The sequence below is a fragment of the Panthera leo genome, chromosome A2 (genome assembly GCF_018350215.1).
Source record: "Panthera leo isolate Ple1 chromosome A2, P.leo_Ple1_pat1.1, whole genome shotgun sequence".
Classification (NCBI taxonomy): domain Eukaryota; kingdom Metazoa; phylum Chordata; class Mammalia; order Carnivora; family Felidae; genus Panthera; species Panthera leo.
In genome coordinates, this window is record NC_056680.1 from 52389952 (window position 1) to 52404209 (window position 14258).

General features: G+C 41.0%; 1 protein-coding gene across 1 annotated transcript in view; it reads left to right on the top strand.

The window, feature by feature from the left end:
* The window catches only part of HRH1 (histamine receptor H1), a 78625-nt gene extending 70749 nt beyond the window's left edge, over positions 1 to 7876 (top strand). The window contains exon 2 of the mRNA XM_042910881.1: positions 5140 to 7876. Within this exon, the coding sequence (XP_042766815.1) occupies positions 5175 to 6638 (1464 nt within the window). The 5' untranslated portion in view covers positions 5140 to 5174 and the 3' untranslated portion in view covers positions 6639 to 7876. The remainder of the gene's footprint in view (positions 1 to 5139) is intronic.
* The last annotated feature ends 6382 nt before the right edge of the window (positions 7877 to 14258 follow it).

Genomic DNA, 14258 nt, shown 5'->3' on the forward strand with positions numbered 1-14258 from the left:
GTCATGACTGGGAATGGATGAGAGGGTGCTACTGGAATCTAGTGAGTAGAGGCCAGGGATGCTGCTAAACATCCAACAAAGCACAGGACAGTCCTTCACAGCAAATAATTATCCAGCTCAAAATGTCAACAGGACAAAGGTTGAGAAATAGACTAAGGTTTGAATCTTGACATCGCCAGTCTCTTCCTAGCTGTGTGACCCTGGGTAGGTTGCCTTGCCTCTCTGAGCCTGAGCTGTTTCCTCGTGTCTACCTTGGTGATCATCACATGCCCTCCCTATGTGCTTGTGGCAGGCGTTTAATAACTGATCTCTGAAAAGCCCAGAGCTTGGCTCCTTACCATCGTAGCTGCTCTCGTCAACATTCCCAGGATGTGGAAGGAACGTTGAATACCTTTGTTTATTTGCTGGCACATGGGCCTGATTAGATTACACTGTTTGTAATCTTTCTGGAAAAAGTCCCACTGCAGCTAATGGTTTTGGAATGGAGCCATTCCCTTAATTCAAAATTAATGGCTTGCTCGTGCACACAAGCCTCTTAGAGAGAAGGGATTCATTTCTGCTGATCCCCCAGTCCTCGTCACCTGGGAATTGTCAGAGCTTTCCCACCCCACTGTCTCAACGACCCTAACAGCCCAGGGAGGTAATGATGCTTTCCCTACTTTAACAGGGAAAGTAATTGGAGACGTGGCTGTTGACCCAAGCTCTGCACAGCCCATCAAGTGGCAGAGCCCGGGTGAGAACTTTCTCCTTCCATCATCCGCTTCTTTAGGGACATAGTGCTATAAGGAAGCTACAGGTGCCCACCTTTCTCCCCCAATTGCCCTGTCCACAGTGCCTCCTCCAGCTTCTATTCCCTGTCCCCCAGAGCACACCCTCTAGCCTGCACCATCTCTGTAGGCTTGGCCTTGATCCCAGAGACGGGCACCTCAGAACCTGATGGGGTCTGGGCAGCCTGAAGGGAGCATGGATGGCCTCCTGTGTAGCATTAGGTGCAATGAGGATCCACGTCCCCGGATACTTCCCGCTCGCAGCCTGATGTCCCTTTGGCGTTTATAGAGAGAAAACCATTCAACCATCAGTTTTTCAAAATGCAGATGTCCGAGGGAAGGGAAAGCACCTTACATTAGTTATCTCACTGAGTAGGGCATGTTCAGGGATTGGGTAAGAGGAATGGAGACCAGGAATGGCATACGAGCCTGTGACCCAGGCAGCCACACAGGCCCTGTGCTCAGGAGGGCCCCCGTCTCGGTTTCATGTTCTGCTGTTGCCATCTTGAAATTCTTAATAATTTTTTAATTTTTAATTTTGCCCTGGGCCCTGAAAATTACATAGCCAGCCCTGAGTGAGACAGGAGGTCAGTGTTGATGTGGCTGCTCCTTCTACCCTCTGGGTGCCCACCCTGTGGGACCCACTTTTTAGGGTTCCCTCAGGCTTACTCCTCTTTCCCTGACACCCTCACCCCCACCCCGCATTCCTCAGGGGAGGCAGGTGCCAAGATAGGTCTGTAGTCAGCAGGTGGGTGCTCCATTTGCCTTTCCAGGAATCCTGCTCAATTCCATGGTTTCAGAGAACAAAGTGGATTTTCTTACTTCTGAAGCAGATCACTGAGCCGAAAGGAACTTTTCACCAGTAGATATCTGTTGAATGATTCGTAGCACCCTGCCCCTCACTCACTGGCTCATCCCTTTACCAAATATGCATTTATCTTTGGCTTCTATGTCTAAGCAAAATAACATGTCCAAGCTACAAAGGAGAACATGTGATAAAGAACTGTGCTTACAGAGATAGGAAGATAAATATATATAAATTTATATATATTTATATATATTACTTATATAAATATATATGTGATATTAATTTATATGTGTGTAAATTTATAAAAATATATTTGAGATTAATTTATATGTGTGTAAATTTATATATATATAAATTTATATATATTTTTATATATGTGATATAGAACTGTGATATATGTGTGTGATATAGAACTGTGATATATATATGTGATAAAGAACTGTGCTCACAGAGATAGGAAGATAAATATATATATATAAATTTATATATATTTATATATATTTATATAAATATATATGTGATATTAATTTATATGTGTGTAAATTTATATAAATATATTTATGTGATATTAATTTATGTGTGTAAATTTATATATATAAATTTATATATTTATATATTATTTATATAAATATATACGTGATATTAATTTATATGTGTGTAAATTTATATAAATATATTTATGTGATATTAATTTATATGTGTGTAAATTTATATATATATAAATTTATATATATTTTATATATGTGATATAGAACTGTGGTATATGTGTGTGATATAGAACTGTGATATATATATGTGATAAAGAACTGTGCTTATAGAGATAGGAAGATAAATATATATATATAAATTTATATATATTTATATATATTATTTATATAAATATATGTGATATTAATTTATGTGTGTAAATTTATATAAATATATTTATGTGATATTAATTTATGTGTGTAAATTTATATATATATATAAATTTATATATTTATATATATTATTTATATAAATACATATGTGATATTAATTTTCCCCAACATTTTCTCACTCAAAATATTGATAGAAAAGTTGGAAGCAATGTACAGCGAACACCTATATATCTACCACCTAGGTTACAAATTAACATTTTGCTCTTTTTGCTTGATTATATGTCTGTTCATTTATCCGTTCTTCTAATCAGCTATCCATCCAACTTGTTTTTTTGATTCATTTCAAAGTAAGCTGCAGACCTCAGTAGATTTCACCCCTAAACACTTAATATGCAACACTAATTTCTTTCCGGGGTGCCTGGGTGGCTCCATCAGTTAAGTGGCGGACTTTTGATTTTGGCTTAGGTCATGGTCCCAGGGTTGTGGGATCGAGCCCCACATTAGCGTCCACGCTGAACATGGAGCCTTCTTGGGATTCTCTCTCCCTCTTCCTCTGTTCCTTCCCTGCTCGCTCTCGCTCTCTCTCTCTCAAAAATTTTTTTTCCTTTTTTAGTCAAAAGGTAAAAAGTAATGATTTTTATATAAAAACAAATCATTTTCTGTCAAATACAATTATTGAATGACAAATAGTGTACACATAGTGAAAAGAAATTCTTGGTTCCCCTCTGTGTGCAATGAGGCAGAGAGAGAAATAAGAGAGAACTTTCCTCAAGGTAACAAGGAGAAAAGAGAAACGTCTCTGTAACAGAGGGTGGTTGGAGCTACCTTGAGAATACCAAGCTGTGGGAATGTTTTAGGGAACAGCTTCCTGCTTCCTCCCAATCAAAACTGAAAATCTGAGATGAACTTCCTTAGCCTCTTTCCTCCTTGAGGTGGCTGCGGACTATTCCAGGGGGTGTGAACTTGGGCAGAACTGAAGGTGAAACTGCAAGGTCCTGGGTCTGGGATGTAGAAGTGGAGAAAAGTACAGGCTGATGCGGTGGATTTGGGGGTTATTATCCTCACAGAGCTGATGGCTGGGGTGGACGGGGTTGAGTGGGGAAGGCTCTCAGGCTGACAGGGGAGAGTGACAGGAGCAGAGAGCAGGACTGGGGCACGATAGAAGATGATGCTGTTCAGAAGAGGCACATTCAAAGAAGGTGGAGGGTTGCTCTGGCGGGCAGTTCAGAGCTGGAGGAGAATATAGAAAAGTACCCAAAGCAAGCCTCTCAACAGGGTACTTGGAAAAAGCCTGTAGCGATCACCTGTGCCATCTTTCACATTTGACCCGTGAGAAATTGCAGGCTGAGAGACCACTCTGAGTATTAGTGGCAGAGCTGGGGCAAAATTGGTGCTACCCAGATGGTGCTTTTCCAACAAAGTAACTCAAGGGTTCCTTCCACAAGGATCAAATGCCTTAAGGTTTTTGCTTTTTATTTTTAAAAATATCACACAAATTTAGCTTTCTTCTCAAGAATTTGTCTGGCTTTGTCTTAATGTTACAGTAGTCTGTTTTTGCTAAATTACTGAGAGATATTTACACTCTGTTAGGGTTTCTAAATTTTCTTCAGAATCATACTACTTTTTGATGAATATCAAAATCTCACAACCTCTTCCAGAAGTTTTAATTCCCTGCTTCCACCTCCCACCCCAATTAAGGATCATCAATAACAGTATACAATGTGTTTTCAGTGTAGCCTTACTAGCAAAGAAAGTGTTGTTACATATTACTTTGCACAGTTTATACAATGAAATTTTTTTCAAATATAAAAACAAAATAAGTAAAAAAAGATAAAATATGCTTTCTCAAACAACATAACTCCCTTCCCTTTTGAGAACCGTTAGTCTAAAGGGATGTGTAGATTTATTCCATGCTTTGGGCACCCTTGTAACCTCCCCCGTATCAGTTAGAGATGCTTTTGGCTGCAAGTAAAAACTCCCACAACAGTGACTTAAGCAAAGAAGACATTTCATTATTTCCCATTAATAACCAGTATGAAGGAAGAAGATTCCAGGGTTAGTTCAGCAGCTCAGTGATAATAGGACTCTGGGTTGGCATCACAGTGGTTTTCTTGGTATTTCCCTGATGGCCCCAAGATGACTGCCATAAGCCCCAAGCATCACCTCCTATAGGGAGAAGGGGGCAAGAAGCAAAACTTTTCTTTGTTTTGATCATTTGTCAGAGAGAAAGAAATTTCTAGAACCCTGGCTTTGCCATGAGACTTCCCCATCTACTTTCTTGGCCACAGTTGTGTCTTGTGCCCAATCCTAGACCAGCCACTGGCAAAGAGGAACTAGAGTGCCGTATCCAGCTCAGACCAGTCATGATGCAGCCCACCTTCCCAGAACACATGCCACATGGGACCTACACAAACTTTGCATTGCTTTTGCCCAACTCCCTCGCTAGAATGTAAACTCCATGGGGGCAGAGATTTTTGTTTTGTTCACTGCTATATTCCTAACACCCAGAACAATGCCAGGAATTCACTAAATAGTCATTGAATGAGTGAAGAAATGAATGACTAAGGAAGGAAGGGGATTTGGACCGTAGGCTGTATCTGCTGCTCCCAACAGCATACAACCCCATTTAGATCAACTTGATGGTACCAAGTGACTCTACCGATCTCCAAGGCTCTGGCCTTAATCCTTGTGTCTTTCTTCCTAGGGAGGGAGCCCCAACTGGAGGCTGCTCTTGTGCCAATGACCCTTCCCAATTCTTCCTGTGTCGTAGAAGACAAGATGTGCGAGGGGAATAAGACCACCATAGCCAACCCCCAACTGATGCCCCTGGTGGTGTTCCTGAGTGCCATCTCCTTGGTCACCGTGGGACTCAACCTGTTGGTCCTCTACGCTGTACGGAGTGAGCGGAAGCTACACACTGTGGGGAACCTGTACATTGTCAGCCTTTCTGTGGCAGACCTGATCGTGGGAGCTGTTGTCATGCCCATGAACATCCTCTACCTCCTCATGTCCAGGTGGTCCCTGGGCCACCCTCTCTGCCTCTTTTGGCTTTCCATGGACTATGTGGCCAGCACCGCATCAATTTTCAGTGTCTTCATCTTGTGCATCGATCGCTATCGCTCTGTCCAGCAGCCCCTCCGATATCTTAAGTATCGTACCAAGACCCGAGCGTCAGCCACCATCTTGGGGGCCTGGTTTCTCTCCTTCCTGTGGGTTATTCCAATTCTGGGATGGCATCACTTTATGTCACCGGCCTCGGGACACCGGGAAGACAAGTGCGAAACAGACTTCTATGATGTCACCTGGTTCAAGATCATGACCGCCATCATCAACTTCTACCTGCCCACCTTGCTCATGCTCTGGTTCTATGCCAAGATCTACAAGGCTGTACGGCAGCACTGTCAGCACCGAGAGCTCATCAATGGATCCCTCCCTTCCTTCTCTGAAATTAAGCTGAAGCCAGAGAACCCCAAGGTGGGGGCCAAGAAACCAGGGAAGGAGTCTCCCTGGGAGGTTCTGAAAAGGAAATCAAAAGATGCCAGTGGTGAGCCTGTCATGAAGCCACCATCCCAAGACTCAGAGGAGATGAAATGCCCAGGTGTCTTCAGCCAAGAAGAGGACAGAGAAATGGACAAACTCCACTGCTTTCCACTTAACATTGTGCAGATGCAGACTGAGGCAGAGGGGAGTGGCAGGAGTTATGTAGCTATCAACCAGAGCCAGGGCCAGCTGGAGATAGATGAACAGAGCCTGAGAATGCGTGTGGCCAATGAGATATCAGAGGATCAAATCCTAGGTGATAGCCAATCCTTTTCCCGGACAGACTCAGACACGCCCCCAGAGTCAGCATCAGGGAAAAGCAAACCTAGAAGTGGGTCTAGCACAGGACTGGATTACATCAAGTACACTTGGAAGAGGCTCCGCTCACATTCCAGACAGTACGTGTCTGGGTTGCACATGAACCGAGAACGGAAGGCTGCCAAACAATTGGGTTTTATTATGGCGGCCTTCATCCTTTGCTGGATTCCTTACTTTATCTTCTTCATGGTCATTGCCTTCTGCAAAAGCTGTTGCAATGAGCATGTGCATATGTTCACCATCTGGCTTGGCTATATCAACTCCACTCTGAACCCCCTCATTTACCCCTTGTGCAATGAAAACTTCAAGAAGACATTCAAGAAAATTCTCCACATTCGCTCTTAAGGGAGGCTACAAGGGGATGCAACCAAAGTGACACTTAGGCTGTCCCTGAAGAAAATGGAGGATGAGGCCTGTGAGTTGCCAGGCACCTGGGCTTTCCAGAGTCAAAAGAATAGTCTTAAGGACTAGGTAGCTTGGAAGGTTCTTAGACCCATTGGCAGAATAGCACATGTTGGTGGTCAGCAGAGAGATTGTACTCTGAGTAGAAAGCAGGATATTTCCAAGAGAATCAGACCTGGATGAGTTCTCCTGCTCCTCAGGAAATGTGGGAGCCTCAGACTCTCACTGTCATTCAAGTTTTCAGACTTGAATTAATTGGAAACTGAAGGGACACGTAGGTAGAGTTTTACTGGAGAATTAGAACTCTCAAGCCTTCCTGGAATGGAGTTATATGACTGTGCAGAGACCTCACATATGCAGATAGATGCTGTCCCCTTCCAGGGATCACCTTGATAGGCATGACAGCTATTCCATTGTGACTGTCACTTCTCAGAACACCTCTCCTCTGAGCCTCTCCTACAGCTTTCTCCAGAACCAGTGTCTGAACCACCTTGGAAATTCTGCTTTATTATTTCTCACTCATGCACATCTTAGAGTTGATAGGAAATTTTTCAGCTTGTACATTTCCTTGTTTGCAACCCCAAATTCCTTTTGGCTATTAACAGAATAATGATAAAAGCTGCCTTCAAAAGAAAAAGAAAAGGCGTGTTTTTAATGGTTGCACAATGAAAGCATAAAAAAAGGGAATGGGGAGAAGAAAACTATATCTCTTGAGTGCTGGGCCAGGCTTACCCCCCTTAAGCTCCGTGACACTCCATAGCAGGTGGATGGTGTTACTAGAAGAGCAAATTGTGATGTAGCAAGGTGACGTAAAGTGCCCAACATCACACAGCTAGTAATGTGAGAGAGTTAGAATGAGAACCCTGTGGGGTTCTGGCTCATTGTAACACGTTTTCTCCAAAAGGCAAAAATTTGTCCTGTTAAGTATGTGCATGTGTGCGCGCACACACACACACACACACAGACACACACACACAGAGACACACACACACACATGCACGCACAACTATTCCTAAGAGTGGTGACAATTCTCAAAAGGATATGCTGAGAGAAGGAAAAGCTGGCATAGAATATTCCTGAGGCAGCAGAAGGTGATACTTTGAAGGGACAGTGTGCATTTTTATTTGTGAGTTCTGCTGTATTCATTGAAGAAAAGTCATCATGTTCTTTTATACTCACACCTCTTTAGTAAAAACTAGCAAAGGCATGGGACGTACAGTTTTCCTTGGTGTTTACATTGCAATCTGGTTGTGATTTATATTTTAAAACTTAATGCTAAACTGTAATGTATGTAGCCAAATGGAGTGCATGTACAAGCTGGTATTTTGTGTCCTGTGTTCCTGTTCGCATGATGTTAAAAATGACAGATTTTTACCTGCCTAAAATATGATATTTGAAACTACCTTGTTATGAGTTTGATTTATTTAATTCTCCCTTTCTGAGTCTCTTGGACTGAGAAGATGTATTGAAACATGCTGTCAAATATTATAAGATATGATACAGGATTGCTCTTTGGTTTCTGGTCGCATGTGTAAATGTCTTTAGGAAAGAACTTTTTATAACAAGCCTCACTGTCTGCTTGGCATCCCCCAGAGCTCTTCTTGGTCAAAATTGGGGGAGCTAATGAGACTTTTATCCTGGTTTTGAAAGCTGTAGCTGGTCTGTTTCTAGGTCAAAAAGCCTTTCCCAGAAGACCTGTGAGAGACTTGCTCCCCAAGATCCCTCAGCTTGCTCCCCAAGATCCCTCATAATGAATGAGTTTTAAAAAGATCACCTCCCACAGACAAATGGCTAAGTGCCCATTATTCGTGTTGATGAATGGTTGAGGCAACTAGTGAAAAGTGGTTATAAGCTCTGACTTTGGGTCAAAGAGACCTGCATCTGAGTCTGATAAGAAGAAATGGTCAATATAAATTGTCAGAACACAAAAAGCCAGGCCCGTGCATTATTGAATACAGTGTTTATGGTGCATGCAGAGCATCTGGTACATGGTGGGGACTCATATGTAGTTTTAAAACATACTGTGCATATCATATGCCAGGCCCCATGCTTTACCACTGTTATCTAATTCAGCCTTTACACGGATCTCATGAGGGAGACTTCTGTATTTTTACAGCTAGGCAAACTGAGGCACAGAAAGAAACTGAGGAATGGGCAGACAGAAAAGGAGAAGTAGGAAGTGGGGGGCAGAAAGAGCATAAACCAAATGGCATAATATTCATGCACTCAAGAAAAATCTACATTCAAAAACATATTCTTCATTAATGTATTCATAAGTTAAATATATTCAAAGGGAAAATATTCAAGGGAATATATTCAAAGGGAATATATTCAAAGGGAAAACCATCCTTAGCTTTTGATAAGTAGAAATTCCTTCAAATGATTCTCTTAAGATCATGTGAAAACCAGTCAACTACTGCATCACATAAATCTTTAAAAGCTTGTGAAACTATGCCACCTAATAGAAATTGCTATAAATCGTAGAAGCTGGTCATGTTAATAAAAGTGTTCATTCAGAAAAGCCATTAGTCTGCAGATTGGCCATTTGATGATTTGGTCATTTGGTTACTTGGCTTGCAGAAAATTGCTGGTCTCTCTTTTTAAGATGGGCCTTCCAGAGGAGATTTAAGTCAATACAGGGTGAAAAGGCTGCTGGCTGAGATGCATTCTAAGTTCCTTAAATAAATAATGCTTTTAAGATCTAATTTGCCAATATGTCATTCCACAGTGTTTTGGGCTTTCAACGCCTAGGCTGTGCAGCGTATGGTTCCCATTGAGCTGCAAGACAAATGATGAAGGTGGATTGACCTGAATCTCTGTGGTCTTGAATAAATGTCATGGGCCTCATTGCCTTGCTGTGTCCAAGAACATTCTCTGCCTTTTTCTGTGTCCTTGTCTGGCCTCTTTCATGATGCTCCATCATCTTGGTGCCCCAAGGCATGAGCATCAGTTCCAAAGTCCAAAGCTTAAAGAATCATCCTGTGTCTACCTTTGCTGCAATCAACTCTGAAGGGGATTGGGGGTCAGGTGGGACATGTGGTACAAACATGGCTGAAGGACCAACAGTTCCTAGACAAGTGGAATCATTGTGAGCTGGGTTGAAACTCCAAAAGGTGTTAACTATAAGAATCTTGAAGTCTAGCAGAGGAAACAAGCTTTTAAAGAACTAGCTCAACCCAGGCTCATATAGAGTGAAGCCTAGAGGTGGATGGGTGTCATCCTACTGTTTTTTTTTTTTTTAATCAAGTTTGTTACATTCAAAATATACAGTAAAATTTACCCATTTATAATGTAGAGGTCAATGAATCTTGACAGATGTACACACCCATGTCATCCCCATTTCAGTCAAGATATAGAACATTTCCATCATCCCAGCAAGTTCCTCATGCTCCCTCTATGCTCCAGGCAACCAGTGATCTGACTTCTAGACACTATAGATTAGTTTGGCTGATTCTGTAACTTTGCATAAATGGAATTATATGGTATGTATTCTTTTTTTTTCATTTTGTCTAAGATTCACCCACCTTTCAATCAGCTTTATTATTATTATTAATGTTATTAAAGTATAGTTGACAGTGTTATATTAGTTTGCAGTGTACCTGTAGTGATTTGACAATTTTATACATTACTCACTGCTCACCACAGTAAGTGTAGTCATCATACAACGTGATTATAATACTACTGACCGTATTCTCTATGCTGTACTTTTCATCTCCACGATTTACTTATTTTACAACAGGAATTTTGTGCCTCTTAATCCCTTTCACCTATTTTGCCCACCACCCCACCCCCCTCCCTTCTGGCAACCACCAGTTTGTCTCTGTATTTATAAGTCTGTTTCTTTTTTTTAATTTATTTATTTAAATTCAAGTTAGTTAACATACAGTGTAGTATTGGTTTTGGCTGTAGAACCCAGTGATTCATCACTTACATATGACACCCAGTGCTCATCCCAACAAGTGCCTCCTTAATGCCCATCACCCATTTAGCCCATCCCCCCCCACCGCCCCTCCAGCAATCCTCAGTTTGTTCTCTGTATTTAAGAGTCTCTTATGGTTTGCCTCTCTATTTTTATCTTATTTTACTTTTCCTTCCCTTCCCCTAAGTTCATCTATATTTCTTAAATTCCACATATGAGTGAAAACATATGATATTTGTCTTTCTCTGCCTGACTTATTTTGCTTAGCATAATATCCCTTAGTTCCAACCACATTGTTGTAAATGGCAAGATTTCATTCTTTTTTTTAATGTTTTTATTTATTTGAGAGAGAGAGAGAGACTGAGTGTGAGTGGGGGTGGGGCAGAGAGAGAGAGGGAGACACAGAATCCAAGACAGGCTCCAGGCTCTGAGCTGTCAGCACAGAGCCCGACATGGGGCTTGAACTCAGAAACCATGAGATCATGACCTGAGCCAAAGCCGGAGGCTTAACCAACTGAGCCACCCAGGTGCTCCTCTACATATATGGATCTTTATCCATTCATCAGTTGATGGACATTTGGGCTCTTTCCATAATTTGGCTATTGTTGATAGCACTGCTATAAACATTGGGGTGCATGTGTCCCTTTGAATCAGCATTTTTAAAAAAATTTTTTTAACGTTTATTTATTTTTGAGACAGAGAGAGACAGAGCATGAACAGGGGAGGGGCAGAGAGAGAGGGAGACACAGAATCTGAAACAGGCTCCAGGCTCTGAGCTGTCAGCACAGAGCCCAACGCGGGGCTTGTACTCACGGACTGTGAGATCATGACCTGAGCCGAAGTTAGACACTCAACCGACCAAGCCACCCAGGCGCCCCTGAATTAGCATTTTTGTATCCTTTGGATAAATACCTAGTAGTGCAATTGCTGGGTCATGGGGTAGTTCTATTTTTAATTTTTTGAGGAATCTCCATATTGTTTTACAGAGTGGCTACACCAGTTTGGATTCCACCAGCAGTGCAAAAGGGTTCCCCTTTCTCCACATCCTCACCAACATCTGTTATTGTCTGAGTTGTTCATTTTAGCCATTCTGACAGGTGTGAGGTGGTATCTCACTGTGGCCCTGATTTGTATTTCTCTGATGATGAGTGATATTGAACATCTTTTCATGTGTCTATTAGCCAACTGGATGTCTTCTTTGGAAAAGAGTCTATTCATGTATTCTGCCCATTTCTTAACTGGGTTATTTGTTTTTTGGGTGTTGAATTTGATAAGTTCTTTATACATTTTGGGTACTAACCCTTTATCAGATATGTTGTTTGCAAATAATCTTCTCCCATTCTGTCAGTTGTCTTTTAGGGTTGTTGATTGTTTCCTTCACTGTGCAGAATCTTTTTGTCTTGATGAGGTCCCAGTAGTTCATTTTTTTTATTTCTCCTGCCTCCGGAGATGTCTAGTAAGAAGTTACTGTGGCCAAAGTCAAAAAGTTTGCTGCTGTTTTCTCCTGTAGCATTTTGATGGTTTCCCGTCCAACATTCAGGTCTGTCAGCCCCTTTGCATTTATTTTTCTGTATGGTATAAGAAAGTGGTCCAGTTTCATTCTTCTGCAGGTCACCGTCCAGTTTTTCCCAGCACCATTTGCTAAAAAGGCTTTTTTCCATTGGATACTCTTTCCTGCTTTGTCAATGATTAGTTGGCCACACATTTGTGGGTCCATTTCTGGGTTCTCTATTCTGTTCCATGGATCTATGTGTCTGTTTTGTTTGTTCATTTGGTTTGTTTTTTAGATTCCACATATAAGTGAAATAATATAGTATTTGACTTTCTCTATCTGACTTACTTAGCTTCATAGGTCTTTCATAGGCCCTTCCTTGTTGTTGCAAATAGCAAGATTTCATTCCTTGTTTATGGCTGAGTAATATTCCAAAGTGTGTGTGTGTGTGTGTGTGTGTGTGTGTGTGTGTGTTTGTAATAACTTCTTTATCTTTTCATCTATTGATTGACACTTGGGCTGCTTCTGTATCTTGGCTATTGTAAATAATGCTGCAGCAAACAGAGGGGTGCATATGTCTTTTAAAGTTAGTGTTTTTGTTTTCTTTGGGTAAATACCCAATAGTGGAATTACTGGATCATATGGTATTTCTATTTTTAATTTTTTGAGGGACCTCCACTCTGTTTTCCACAGTGGTTTCACCAATTTATATTCCCAACAGTGCACAAAAGTTCCCTTTCCTCCATGCCTTTGCCAACACTGGTTATTTCTTGTCTTTTTTCATACTAGCCATTCTGACAGCTGTGAGGGGATATTACTGTAAGATATTACTATAGTTTTTATTTGCATTTCCCTGATCATTAGTGGACATTGAGCCTCTTTTCATGCATCTGTTAGCCTTCTTTAAGTCTTTGGAGAAATGTCTACTCAAGTCCTCTGCCCAATTTTTAACGGGATTATTAGTGTGTGTGTGTGTGTGTGTGTGTGTGTTGAGTTGTATAAATTCTTTATATGTTTTGGATATTAATTCCTTATCAGATATACCATTTGCAAATACCTTCTCCCATTCACTAGGTTGTTTTTGTTTTGTTGGTGATTTATGTGCAAAAGCTTTTTATTTTGCTGTAGTCCCACTAGTTTATTTTTGCTTTTGTTTCCCTTGCCTGATGAGACATATCCATAAATACGTTGCTAAGGCCAATGTCCAAGGGATTACTGCCTATGCTTTCTTGTAGGGGTTTTATGGTTTCAGGTCACTTAGGTTTTTAATCCATTTTGGGTTTATTGTTGTGTGTGGTGTATGAAAGTGCTCCAGGTTCATTCTTTTTCATGTGGCTGTCCCGTTTCCCCAGCACCATTTATTGAAGAGACTGTCTTATCTTCACTGTATATTCTTGCCTTCTTTGTAGTAAATTAATTGACCATATAAATGTGGGTTTATTTCTGGGCTCTCTGACCTGTTCCACTGATCGATGTATCTATTTTTCTGCCAGTCTCATACTGTTATTACTACATCTTTGTAGTATATCTTGAAATCTGAGATTATACCTCCAGCTTTACTCTTCTTTCTCAAGATTGCTTTGGCTATTTGGGGTCTTTTTTGGTTCCATACAAATTTTAGGAGTATTTGTTCTAGTTCTATGAAAAATTCTATTGGTATTTTGATAAGAATTGCAATGAATCTGTAGATTGCTCTGGGAAGTATGGACATTTTAACAATATTCTTCCAATCCATGACCATGGAACATCTTTCCATTTGTGTCATCTTCAATTTCTTTCATCAATGTTTTATAGTTTTCAGAATATATGTCTTTCATCTCCTTGGTTAAATTTATTCCTAAGTATTCTTTTTGGTGCATCAACTGGGTTTTGAAGACAGAAAGGGTTACACAAACAGAGGAAGTATGAGGCTATTGCAGGGGTGGAGATATAAAAGAGCAGAGAGTGCTTAAAACACCAGAATTAATTTGATGTGACCCAAGCATGCAGTCTGAGGAGGCAGTGGCAGGAGCGGAGACTGCTATAGGGAAAGAATTTGCAATGTTGAATTTGACCTGAGCCTTGCACTCCTGAAGCTATGGCTTTTCAACACCCTCCTTCCACTTTTTTTTTTGTGCTCCAGAAAGAATTTATGGCAAAGAAATATCCATTC